A 13,437-nucleotide genomic window follows, 5' to 3' on the forward strand; every position below is an offset into this window, starting at 1 on the left:
GGGTTAGAGTAATGTTGTCAAATAAGCCATTACTTCAATTCATCGTGTTTCCTCACTCTCTGACAACATATGGTGATCATTTTTGGAATGGTTACAGTTTATTTTCCATTACATACTGGACCTTTAACTTCCGGGAACTATTTGAGGCTTCCATTAGCTGCCATTGTTGGAAAAAAATGGAACATTAGCGTCAATGGAGTTGTCACAACTCTACCTTTATATGGCTCTGGTTGCTACATTCTGCAGACTATTCTTGAGAACTGCTGAAAAAAAGATGAATCTACTTTCAAAAACAAGATAATTTATTGACAAATCAAATCACATAATCTATAAATTATCACCCAGTCCTATATATCATGCTCCAGTCTAACTGATCGCTACCCAGCAGCTTGACAGTAGGATACTATGGATATAATCCTTGTCAAGGCAGAATATTCTGTCTTTAGGCTCCTTAATGCTTTATTGTAGTGGAGAGAACTTCATTGGAATCATGATCCTGGACTCCATACTTCGGATCAAAGGCACTGTAAGACAGGCATAAAGTGTCACAGGAGTCAGTTTTACACACACATAAAATACCAAATACCCTCATTTTAAATATATCAAAATAAACTACAAAATACACTGTAGAAATTCCAGTTCAAAAGTTCTACCGAATACAGGAAAACAAATGAGAGTAGGACAGGTGAGAAAGTGACTGGGATTGAGAGTGTGGGGGTGTGAGAGGGTGAGTGTGTGTGTGTGTGTGTGTGTGTGTGTGTGTGTATGTGTGTGTGTGTGTGTCAAGGCCATGCTCATTATATACCTTGAGGGGGACATGTCCCCAATATTGAAAAAGTGTACAAAATAACCCCCAATATCAAGACAAGATAACTTGTTAGGGTACAGAGGCTACAGTAGTATCACTCACTGTTGTGCAAAATAATCACTGTTACAAACTGGAAAATGGTATGTGGTATTATGTGCTAAATGGTTAAACATCTGACAGAGAAACTGAGTGCAGAGGTAAGATGATCTCAGTTAAGAAATTTGATTACAGAGAATTGCCAGGAAAACACTAACTTGACTTGCACAATAATCCTCTCTTGCAACATTGCTTATTGTACAGTAGTTGTAGTTGTAGAATACCATGAAATTATAAAATATATTGGAAAAAGTGATGTACAGACTGGTCATTATTCCTGAGAAATTATGCACTGCATTCTCTCTCCCTCCTTCCTCTCCTGTACCATTTGATCAGTGCTCTTTTTAAGTTGAACTGGGGTAGTGTTACTACAAGCTACTTGCTACTACAAATTCCTAGTAACTAGAAAACATTTTATACAAGGTCATATCATTTTCTATGTTATGAGATCAAGTAAACAATATTCAAACCAAAACAATAGACTAAGTGATTTTTAACTAAGTCAGTGTTTGCTCCTTTACTCATCCCATGCCATCGTCTATACCTGCCCAGTTGGCATCATTATGCCCCCCTCTCTCTTTAGGCTACTCTGATAGATAGATAGCATTACATGAATATTTGCTACTATGACCACAATATCTGGACTTATTTTCTATACCAATGCACAGATTTATGTTCATATGATTATAATTGTGGTTGTAATTTGTTCAACCCTCAATGGTATGAGATATAATGGCACACGAGAATGAGAAAAACAGTATTATTAGACATTATTGTTTAAAAGAAAACATATAAACAAATCACCCCATGATTTTGTACCTACAGTGTATAATAGAATGGCAGGAACTGATTTCACCCGCTATGCACATTTGGGGCTCTATTGCACACCCGACACAAGGTGGCTCAAAGTGTGACGCAAAGCTTATTCTTATCTTACACCCAGGTGTATATTTAAATCGGCATGGCTGATTACACCTTACATCATGCAAACAACAGTGCGTGAATTGTCGTTCAATCGAAAACATGCTTTAGATGTTTGCATAAGTCAGGTGGCACATTACAGTACAGTCCTCAGAAAGTGGCAGCATTTTTTGTGGCATATTGCATGTTGCATACAGTAACATAGCCATGCGTCATAGATGTCTCGTAGACATAGATGAGAAAACATAACAGGATATTAGAAAAGGTGACGCTGAATTGCACTGTTGACAGAAGAGCTGACTGATCTATAGCCTGGTAAGCAACCTAATAGCTTCATTTATTTTTAATCCCGAACATTTCATTGATTATTAGGACACTTTAAGAAAAATAGTACCATGCATATATGATCCTGGAATCACAATATGATTGTTTAAAGAAATCATGGAGCTCAAAGTATTGGGTTGTTTTTTTTATTATATTAATTTGAAAATATAGTGCAACGACCATAGAAAAACTATGGCGGAAAAAAACAAATGAGTTCATGACCTCCCTCTTCGCCCTCTCCGGGCTTACAGGCGGGGAGCATTTCGTTGGAGCCGGGTACGGTAGGGTCCAGGAGGTGCAGAGAGCCACGTGCTCCTGTTGAATGGAGGAGATCGAGTGGAGGGAGAAGGAGGTGGTGTTGCAACAGGAGCAACGCGCTCAACTGCCTCCGCAAGCCTCCCCAGATTGTAGGCTATGCGCCCGAGAGGCCGCAGAAGAATCTCCATCCGGCTGAGGCAGGTGCTGAGGCGCCCGACCAGCTCCTTCCCTAGCATATTGAAGCCGGCCTGCTGGAGATCCAAAAAAGGGTGCTCCCCCTGGCTGATGCTGCCATGGCATGATCTGGGTCGGCGTGTCGCTCCCCTGGACCTCGATGTTGTTGGTTGCACTTCTCCCTCCACAACTGCACCCAGCTCCACTGGTTCCGGGCTGAGGAGGATCTTCAGCCAGCAGAGCTGCAGGACATTTTGGTTTATTTAAATATATGGCTTTTTTTCAGGCATTAATGTGAAGAGATACAATAAAATAATTAATTTTCACAAGATGTCTATGTATAGTAAGCCTGTGTGTATAGTAAGCATTGACTGACCTTGATGTTGGAGGCCGACTTCTAACCCTCCAAATCCCTCGATGCTTTTTGCACTGAGGGTGGAGGCAGCGAGGTCCTCCACTGGCATCAGATCCTTAGTATTGGCCAGTCCCCCTCCCGTCTCCAAAAGCTGTTTTCGGTTCACGGCGAGCTTTTACTTTCCCTGTCTCCTGACATCATTGTACTGTTTAAGGCATCTGTGTGCAGCTGTTCTGGTGATGCCAGAAGACCAGGACACACTCGCCGCAACCTCCTCCCACGCCTGCTTCACCTCAGGGAGTTTTGGTGGTGTTCTTGCGTCCCCGTAAATAGTGTGCTCGCGGGCCTTGGCCTCATGCACGAGCATGTCGGTGGGTGAACCATTCCTGTCGTTGAGGTAATTGCGCCGATATAATAGCAATTCGCCATTGTTCAAGCACACCTGGCTTTTAAAGGGAATGGGAGATGAGGGTCTGATTGGTTTATTGCATGTCACGTCCAAAACACACCTCTGGTTAATCAAGAGAATTAGTACAACCCCTTTTAACAACGTGCCCGACAAAATCAAGATGAATGTGGGCTGACCATGCCCAAAATCATCTTTAACCTTCGCGCCGGTGACCAAGCATTTATGATCGCCAAAATAGAGCCCTTGGGCCAATGTTGGCTACGGCATTGGTGTATTTGTGTGCGTGTGTGTGGGTGTGTGTGCCCTGTGACCTGCATAGGAGTACCTTTAGCTTAATGCCTTTAAGCACAACCAAACTTTTGAAAAGTCTGCCATTTAGACATTGTCGAGGAAACCTGTTCAATCAGGCAAAGGTGAGTAAATGCTCTACTGGAGCAGAGAATGGGAAGATTGTGTTAAATCTCTTAAAATGTGCTTGATTGAGGGATCCCCTTAGTCAGGAAGACACTGTGCATATTTTTCTGTCACATAAGACATGGTAACTCACACTACACGTTTCAATCAGATTGCGATGCTGGTGGGCTCACACAGTAGGCCTTTGTTCGCCTGCTCACATTGGAAGATCGCGGACAAAAAGTTCTGAAATACCATACATCCAATCAGATTGGACTGGATCGGATCTGAAACATTGATTTTTACGTGCGTAGTGAGCCTGCTCAAACAACAAGACAAATCAGACAGACCAGATTCAAAATGTTCTTGGATGTGTCTAATTCTGGGCTATAAAATCAGTTCAAAATCAATCAATCAGTCTCTGCTTGGCATACGTCATATGCATTTGGTATTAACCATATTTTAATTAATTTTGTCCAATATTTGAGATTTGAGGTTTTAGGGATGAAACAAGGGAAGGTTGCATATTTCAGTCATTTTCAAAAGAGTAACAGGGTCATTCTTTGAAGCAGGTGCCATTTTTGTCCACAATATTTGATGAGATGCATAAGGCACAAACTAAAGACAAAGTGTGTTTCTAAAGACTAAAGCTACTAAGTCAAGGGTTCTTGTTAACATGATGTAGGCTGCAAGAAAATACTATTCTTAAAGAGTATCACACTATTTTTAACCATTTTTTACAAATGCATGGCCATTTCCACATGTCTGGGTTGACCGACATGACATTTACATCTTAAATATCACCACGTAAATGTTATATTCTTATCAAACTTTTGCTATTTTCAGATTTTTTATTTTTTTTGCATCCCTTGGTTTGACGTACATGTCGTACTTGTTTTGTCTGTAAATAGCAGGCGTACTGTTACTTGAAATGAAATCACAAAGACATTTTTTTAATAATGTCTGTCTGTAGAGCACCCAAGAAACTAAGCAGAATGACATTCTTTTACATTGTTTATTTATTTATTTTTTTATTACTATGAGGGGGCCTGTCAAGCTTAATCCAACCTCCTCATCATGCAAATTAAACAGTTAACACTTTCATTGCTAAGCAAATTACATTTGCAATTGAAGGCATATCAATAATTTGACCAAGTGGATGAGAAGGGCCATTTTGTCATGAAATATACCACCCCATCACATTTATTATATTTTAATCCATTATATTTCAATGTGAAAAAATATGATTTTTTGGATGACTTTAATGCTATGGATAAATTGAAAAGAAGTTTACTTTTGATGAAAATTTTGAAAATGTGGAAAAGGCACCTGTTTCATAGAATGACCCAAAAGGGGTTTAGCTAGGGGCAGCCGTGGCCTACTGGCTAGCGCTTCAGACTTCCGGTTCGAACCCCGACCAGTAGGCACGGCTGAAGTGCCCTTGAGCAAGGCACCTAACCCCTCACTGCTCCCTGAGCGCCGCTGTTGATGCAGGCAGCTCACTGCGCCAGAATTAGTGTGTGTTCACTGTGTGCTGAGTGTGTTTCACTAACTCAGTCTACCCTACAAAGTATCATTGTTGTACCATAGATGATTTGATAAGAGTTCCTCAGGAACAAGACTGACAGAGTTCCTTTGGAGAATGAAGAAGCAGAGGTATATCAATGTAATTAATTAAGTATATTTATGTATGAAGGTAAAATGGCAAGGCATTGAAACTTTAAGGGCCCTATCATGACATTCTAAAGTGCATAGTCACTCGTCAAAAGTCTATTCAAATTTAGTAGGATGTCCAGTTCACATTGGGAGGGGTTTCGTTCTCAAAAGTGGAGCGCATGGCGTAACAAGGTCCTAGGTGTTCCTAGGTCTTTTAATGAGTCATATGGGTGTGTTTGGGGCGTAACATTATTTTAAACCAATGAGAATGACATCTGTCATTCCCTTTAACGGCGCAACGCGCGATATGTCAAATAAATGCATCGGTATTTTGGCATTCAACGGCGCATTTGAAGGAGGCTGCTTGCGAGACCGTATGCAGGGTTGGGTAGTAACGGATTACATGTAATCTGGATTACGTAATCAGATTACAAAAATCAAGTAACTATAATCAGCCCAGATTACAATAAAAAAATTGTGTAATCAGATTACAGTTACATTGTTGGGGATTACCTGATTACATTTTATCATGCAAGCAATGCAACTTTTTGATGATAGCCTAGTTATCTTTTAATTCGACAAGCTTCGGGCTTGCCGGTTCGATCCCCGACCAGTAGAAAAAATGTGGGCGGGGGAAGTGGTTGAGCACTGCTCTCCCATGCCCACATCCACGGCTGAAGTGCCCTTGAGTAAGGCACCTAACCCCTCATTGATCCCCGAGCGCCGTTGTAGCAGACAGCTCACTGCTCCGGGTTGGTGTGTGCTTCAACTCACTGTGTGCTCATTGTGTGCTTCACCTCACTGTGTGTTCACTGTGCTTCACTAATTCGCGGATTGGGAGACCAAATTTCCCTCACGTGATCAAAAGAGTATCTATACTTACTAACTTATTTACTATTGGGGCAGGTCTCTCGGCACACTGCCTGATCTTTTCCTCCTAATCTTAATGTAGCCTCTTGTTTTAGTGTTACCGTTTACTTTGAGAAAGTCACCAGGTCCCCCTGGTTGAAAAACATCCCAAAGAAATAATTTTCTCACCCCCACAATTGAAATGGACATGGTGGCATTCAATCTCAGGCCATGTCCTGGGTCAAAAAAATCCAGCGAAAGCTAAATTCATTGTCCAGGTGTGCCCTTATAAAGGTTAAGCTGAGTTGTGCATGTTTGGAGAATAGTGATCCATAATCACATCCATGATGACTAAGTGATCAATTTTGGGATGGGGAAAATTTCAACCACCAAAATACCACCCCCAAAGTGGAGAATAGCTATAGAAATGTATTAGTTTTGGGTGTTTTTCAGACAATGGGACCTGGTGACCTCAAAGTAAATGGTAACACTAAAACATTAAGATTTTTGGAAGAAAAGATCAGTTAATTCACACAGGAATGCTTTGCTCAGAGCAAGAGATTTCTTAGATGTAATGAAATAATAAACAGAAAAATAGAATGAGAATTCTTTCATCAATTCAGTGGTGGTGTCTTTTACTTAAGGGACATATTTATTGAAGTAATCTAAAAGTAATCCTTAAGTAATCAGATTACGTTACATGTTTTTTGTAATCCTGATTACGTTACTGATTACAAAAATTGCCATGTAATTTGTAGTCAGTAATGGATTACATTTCAAAGTAATCTGACCCAACCCTGACCGTATGGAATAGTCATTCTTAAACCATGCTTTACTAAAACCTAGCATAGCCTTCACGCATTTGCACTCGTCTATTATCTGAACTATTATTGGCAAAGTGAAACTAACTTCACCAAGGAGTCAGTCAACGACAAGACAGTTATATGCAGTTACTTTCACTATTGACTGACAATGGGTTACCATCGAAAACATAGGCTGGAAAAAGCAACACTTACCCTAATGTTTCTCAAATGACTGAATAAAACAAAATTTATCCTGCAGAGGAGTTGCTTATATCTCGTGACAGTGCGTCTTCAGCTGTGCTCCATACGTGTCTCCCCTAATCACTTTTAACCGTCATTACCAATTTGCAAATGATGGTGAATAACTACTCATCATGAGATGTACAGTATTTCGTAATATCTTTATTCTAATTATGTTTCCCATTGCAATTGTGCAATTTAATGCTTTGCATGGACGTGCGCTGGTGTGCGTTCATGAATGATAGAAGGATGGTGCGTGCACCTGCCAATATGACTGTTGACATGCGCTCTTAAAATAGCATATGAACAACTCGCCATTGACTTCTGACCAGGTTTAGGTGGTGTATGATAGCGATTTTTAGACAATGCGCGAGTCCCCTCCCTAGGTTGTTAATTGCCACACCCCTGGGCGCAATGCTTAAAAAATGTGCAAAATACCGAATTCAACTTTCCGCGGGTGAATAACGAGTATTACGCCATGCGCTGGTGACCCAAAATACAGCCCTAAATATTGAACTATTCCCATATAGCACGCAGTACAAACTTTCAATGCTCCAGCCATACTGAGGGCCAGATGTACTAACGCTTTTGCGCCCACTTCAGGCGTATTTGTTTCGCAATGTGCGTGTAAAATCATTGCGAGGTATGTACAAACAGGCCGCAATGATGTAAAAGCGCAAACTGCGGGAGCTGAACGTGGCAGATTGCGTTTGTCATGTCATGCATATGCATTCATGGGAGGATCCAGCGGACCGCGGTAGAACCGATGTGCAAAAACTCAGCGGTCCGCCGGCGACAGCGAAACCGGTGGGCCGCCGCCAGCCTCTTGCCATCTGGGTGGTTAACTTTGCCGCCAGCAATTTTAAACTGCGTGACGTAATACAAAAAAACATGGCTGACTTGGATGTGGGCTGGGCTTGATGTCAAGCCCCGCCTTCCCACAGGCTGCAGCGAGAGGCTCCTCCCTGAAAGTGCACGTCTATTCTGTGCCTAAATACTTCCGCCTTGTAAAAGCAGGTGTTAATCCAAATTGCAGTTCAATGCATCAATAAGAGAACCTTTCAAAGACAACAGAATCGCTATTTAGAGCACCAGTTATTGTGGTGAAAGTATTGACCAAAAGCAACCTTAACTTTCGTTGGCCTTTCGAATGTCTTACTTTCACTTTCACGTCATTCACTTAAACTTTCCTACTTGGTAGATTTGACCAATCTTCCATAGCCTATGTGCACAAAGTTTGAGTAGAACTACTGATCTTTATTATCTCCCTGCTTGTTTACATCTTATCATGTATGGTATTATTTCATGATCGCTAAACATTTGATTCTTTTATATGTTTCATCAGTTAACTTCATTCAACGGCGCTTGTATGTAGGCGCTGCCATTCAGTTGTGGACGTTCGTAAATTGCGTTTATGGGCGGAGAAAGGCAGAGAAAGGCGTAGTTTACACTAAGGATTGAACGATTAATATGACGGAAACTTGGGTCTGACAGCGTTCGCAATCTGCGGTGTGTCCATTACGCTGATAACGCTATGTTCGCAAATGTACGTACATCTGGCCCTGAGTACTTTTAAGGTATCAAGGTCCAAACATGGCCCCCAAGAAAGTACATTTTTAGATTGAGATTGAGATTAGAGCAAAGAAAAAATGAAAACATTGGAATGGATCTTGGAACAAAAATATTTTACAGGTCTTTGTTTTGGTTCACCAGAGGCTTTTATGAGACAAACAATTAGCTGAATTTTCAATCAAAAATTGTATTGGATAATAATCACAGACTATCTTTCAGGATAATTTTACTTCATGTTTCTTCATTGGAAGCCTTACGCACCCAATGCAGCGTAAAAAAAATAAAAGTTGACACTGATTAATTTAGGCCACTATGTAAAAGTTTTGTTCTAAACCTTGTGCACTGTACAGACACACTCACCTGTGTAATAAACTGTTGACTCCCAGCCCTCCTTGAGCCAGGCAGCATTCCTGGTTTCCTCTCTGGTCTGTAGGTCCTTATAAGCTGCAGGTAGAAAATAATTTCCCCCTCACAGATGGCTTGTACATCATGTCATTGGTGCTAAAGACATCGGATATTGTTGGCCGACAGAACAAATATTCTTCATACTTGTCACACATAGGAAATTGGAAAAATAGATAGTTGACGCCAACTAAGTCATGTACAATCTGATAATATCACTAGCAAATAACTCACCCCACAGATGATGGACCATGTACAAGTCTCCAATTTGAGTAAAGAAGCCACCAACAGCCTCATTGTTCTCCTGGCGACTCGTGATGGCCCGAGCCCTGTAATTTATCCAGAGTGTTAAGACCATCCCTGAGGCATTATGAGAATCACCTCAAATGACCAAAAGAGTTTGTCACGGTGGTCCATGATATGTTGCTGCACATATCACAGAAGCAGGCTAAATATTCAAGTATTTACCTGCTTTTCACAGTATGAAATATGACATATACCGGTACTTCCTACATTGTACCTAAACAAATTAACCTGACTTTGGAACCACTGTTTAAAGTTGTTTACATTTCTAAAGAAATCTCAAAGCATGTCAGATCCACGATAATGACTGAATCTAGTCCAACACCTCTGGGAGGTTAAGAACATGTAGAGTGAAGATCCCATCTGACTGGACCCAATTCCTCATCAGCACGGCGTTTGCCAAAAGCATCACTGATTCAATGGGGAGTGTTCCAAATGATAGTCTATGATTTAACTATGGTAGTTTCCCAGTGATGCATCATGGAAACACACTCTAGATCAGTGCCACAAAATGCTGTTACTAGGGATATTCTTGTCACATTTATAGCACTTAAAAAATAAATGATGATGGTGTGTCATAAGTGTATGAGCTTACCAGTGATTTCCCCACTCAATCATTGTGCCGGGCTGTTTGTTGGCAGAGAGAGGGTATTACATTGCAAACGTTATATTACTGCAGAGATGAATGCCAGTTACAAATTGAAGTATAGTAAAGCTTTCATTTACATTCTTCAAACATATTTAATACATTTGAACAAGAAGACACACAATTAATAATTATGAAACAACATTTATGCAGATATAAAAGCAAGCCGGAGCTAATTAATTACCTTGAGGTTATAGGAACGAAGTTCATATATGTTCGGACCAGTTCGGGGTGTCGGGTCGTTCCAAAAACTGAATTCCAGAAGGAGTTGGTTTTTACGTGAGACTAACATTTTGCTTCTCTCCTTACGAAACTCCAAATATTCCTATGCAAACACATGCAGAATGGGATGGAGGCAAATGCTTTTCACTCCATGTACACCTAATTATTATATACTGTATGTTGTAAAATATGACAAACTGGTGACACAATAGTTGAATGAATGCCCTAAGCAGAACCAGCATCCCCCCCCCAAAAAAATATATTTAAATGATAGCCTAAGAATAACAATAATTTTGTTTCCTGAATATTATTTCTTAAGAAACACTTATTATTTTATGCTGTTTAACTTATTTAAAAATGATTTAGTGTCACTTTAAAGGCATTGAGTATACATGGTTCACATAATGACCTTTTGCCAGCTCCATACAAATATAGCCTATGGCTAATCCACAAACTCTAGCATTTGTTTGTGCCAAATGTATAGCAATATTAAGTTGGTATAAACAGCCTTGGAAATGGAAGCATGTAATGACATGATGCTTCTAGCAGATTATTTTCCTTTTGCAATTAAAAATTAATTATGAGCCTGGTAGTCATCTAGTTATCTGAGTGGAATGTGTTTCAAGTAAATGCTTAGTTTAAGGGAAGACTTCAAGACTCACAAATTCCATTACACAAAGGCAAAGACAACTCTTTATATTCTTGTCCATTTTCCAAATCACAGTGAGTGCAGCCTATGTTAAAGCTACTCCTATTTATCGGCTAAATGTTGGTGCCCCCTCTGTCCCTTGATGCCCTATGCACAGTGTGTGAGGTGTGTGGTGGTAGCGTTGGCACTTATTATATAAAAATTGTGGTGGACAGTACTTGACTCTAACACCATATAAAAAATATGATCATTATCAGTATCTATCCTCTCCACGGAAGAATTCATTTACTGTCTACCTTATTGTGGTGCAACTTGTCCAAGCACTCAGTAAGAGCTGGGTACCCTCCTGAATATCTCCAAAGGTGCACTGCAAACAAACAGACAGCAGGTGGCAGCATTGTACCATCTTGTGTCCTGACTGTGACCCTACACATCACTGAACAAACTTGCTTTCAAAGCAGGAAATGTCTGCAGCAGCAGTAGCAGCAGCAGCAGCACACAGGCTGACCTGGCCGGTGTGTTATCGAATTGTTGTCATCTTATTTTTAAAAAAAGCGACATTTCATCTTACAATAAGATGCACTGACATGAACTATGTTAGTCTATTTTTTTAGTCTATTTTTTTTAGGGTGACACTTACCAGCCTGGTCTTGCTCGCCATACCAAGTGTTCCAGCTTCCAATCACCTCACAGGGGTAGCTCTCGTCATGATGGAGTTGGTTCTGAACCTCAGCCCTGCGTTCAAATGTCAAAGGTCACTGAATGTCTCAAGTCAGGGCATTTGATGCATGCCATTTGATAAGAGAGCTGACGACCAAAGGCAGTCAAGCACGTAACAACTCTGCTGCCAAATTGCATTAAACCACTGGTGGCATTAGGAAGAAAACATGTCTTTAAATGGGACTGTGTGATGTATGTGTGTGTTCCTATACAACTGCCCTAAGATCTAATGACAGATGTGGAAGGGGGACAAAAGATAAAGACTTACGATAGACTGTTGTAGGCATCTAGGCAATCTGGCTTTACGTTGTGAACTATAAGCAGAATAAAATGCTCTTTTAATCACATGCAGAACTGTGTATTCATTTGAATGAAAATATTTAGGGGCAGTAGTAGCCTACACATTGCACAATATGTCCTTTAATTTGAAAACGCACACACACACACACACACAAAGATTCTTACACTGAATTTTGTAGAGGCTGCTGGTCTCTTTCTTGGACAAGAGATTGGAGTGGGCATCTTTCCTGGAATCTACTTTGTGTACAAAAAATGACCGAAACCAGCCCACATCACTGCTCTCTGCATAACCTCTGAAGAGGAACATGAAGTCATGGTTAGTGCATGGTTAGGTCATGTTTAATAACAAATTCACTTACATAATACATAATTACATATAAATAAAAATTAATATGGAGAATGAAAGGTGGACAGAAAACATCTTTTATGGCGGAGGTGGACAGAAAATGGGTGAGCTGTCTCATGTTGAGGGCAGAGTTCGAAGGTCAAGCTCGAGGATTCTTAAACAGGAAGATCTGCACTTATTTAAATTCCACCGAACGTTATGCAACGATAACATGTTCAATAAAGAATAAATATCAGGTCCAACTGGGAATATTGGCATATAAAAAGAAACTAGAGCAAACAGCTGGACATAGGCTAATCTAAAACAGCAAGTGCTGCAACAGCGGATGTCTCCTTGCAAAGCGCCAAGGAGTGTTGACAATGACACTACGATTTATGTTAGAACAAGATATACCTTTGAAAGGCTCCCCAAAACAAACAACTTCTGTGCAATTGCCCTTGGAGGTGCAGGAAACACCGTGTCCTTGGCATCTTCCTCTCTCAAACTCGCGACGGATTTCCAGGCGAGGTGGTAGGTAAAACGTATGAATGTTTGTGTTGTTAATGTTTAGCCCATTTGTGTCTGTATCTCACGTGTGGTCGCGCGCAGGCCAGAGATGATCAAAGGTTGTCCGGGAGCGTGCCTGCGTTTGTGACGTGCGTGTTTTGCTTCGCCATTGAACAGCTTGGAGCAAGGAGATTGTATCAAGTACAATATCAAGTAAACACGCATCTGAACAAAGGCTTGATGATCAAACATCTGGCGTTTATCAACCTTTATTGTCAGGCAAAGAAGATGCAGTATCAGGCCACATTATGCATATTATTACAAAGGAAAGACAACTCTACTCAGACAAAGTTATAACCTCATTCATTAATCAGTAGCCTTCTTAGGCCTATTGGCTACTTTTGAGCATGTTAAAATCCATCATTACATTATGCTTATTACATTACATTAAGACTTAGCCTACATAATGACTTTTATCATTTAACAAAGTAAGCTGATGTAATAC

At 40.5% G+C, this 13,437-nt stretch overlaps 1 protein-coding gene across 1 annotated transcript; it reads right to left on the reverse strand.

Annotated features, from left to right (window-relative positions):
* Window positions 1-459: 459 nt before the first annotated feature.
* On the reverse strand, window positions 460-12,407 carry nipsnap1 (nipsnap homolog 1 (C. elegans)). Its single transcript, XM_076271382.1, has 9 exons — window positions 12,266-12,407; window positions 12,069-12,114; window positions 11,721-11,815; window positions 11,377-11,447; window positions 10,394-10,534; window positions 10,159-10,190; window positions 9,495-9,589; window positions 9,219-9,302; window positions 460-524 (listed from the first exon to the last, which is right to left on the reverse strand). The coding sequence occupies exons 1-9, from the start codon at window positions 12,405-12,407 to the stop codon at window positions 460-462; spliced, it is 771 nt and encodes a 256-aa protein (XP_076127497.1).
* Between the last annotated feature and the right edge of the window lie 1,030 nt (window positions 12,408-13,437).

The sequence above is a fragment of the Alosa pseudoharengus genome, unplaced genomic scaffold, assembly GCF_046254945.1.
Source record: "Alosa pseudoharengus isolate Yale_2024_CS ecotype anadromous, Long Island Sound unplaced genomic scaffold, YU_APseudo_1.1 YU_APseudo_1.1_scf_6, whole genome shotgun sequence".
In the NCBI taxonomy this organism is placed as follows: domain Eukaryota; kingdom Metazoa; phylum Chordata; class Actinopteri; order Clupeiformes; family Clupeidae; genus Alosa; species Alosa pseudoharengus.

What these genes read in the sequence shown, in the direction of transcription:
- nipsnap1 (XM_076271382.1), bottom strand. Translation starts at nt 12,407, where the DNA reads ATGTTCCTCTTCAGAGGTTATGCAGAGAGCAGTGATGTGGGCTGGTTT. An exon ending in TGGCGAGCAAGACCAGGCTG is followed by an intron (nt 11,448 to 11,720) that starts GTAAGTGTCACC and finishes GTTTGTTTGCAG; the next exon opens with TGCACCTTTGGAGATATTCA. An exon ending in TTCGTTCCTATAACCTCAAG is followed by an intron (nt 10,191 to 10,393) that starts GTAATTAATTAG and finishes GCCAACAAACAG; the next exon opens with CCCGGCACAATGATTGAGTG.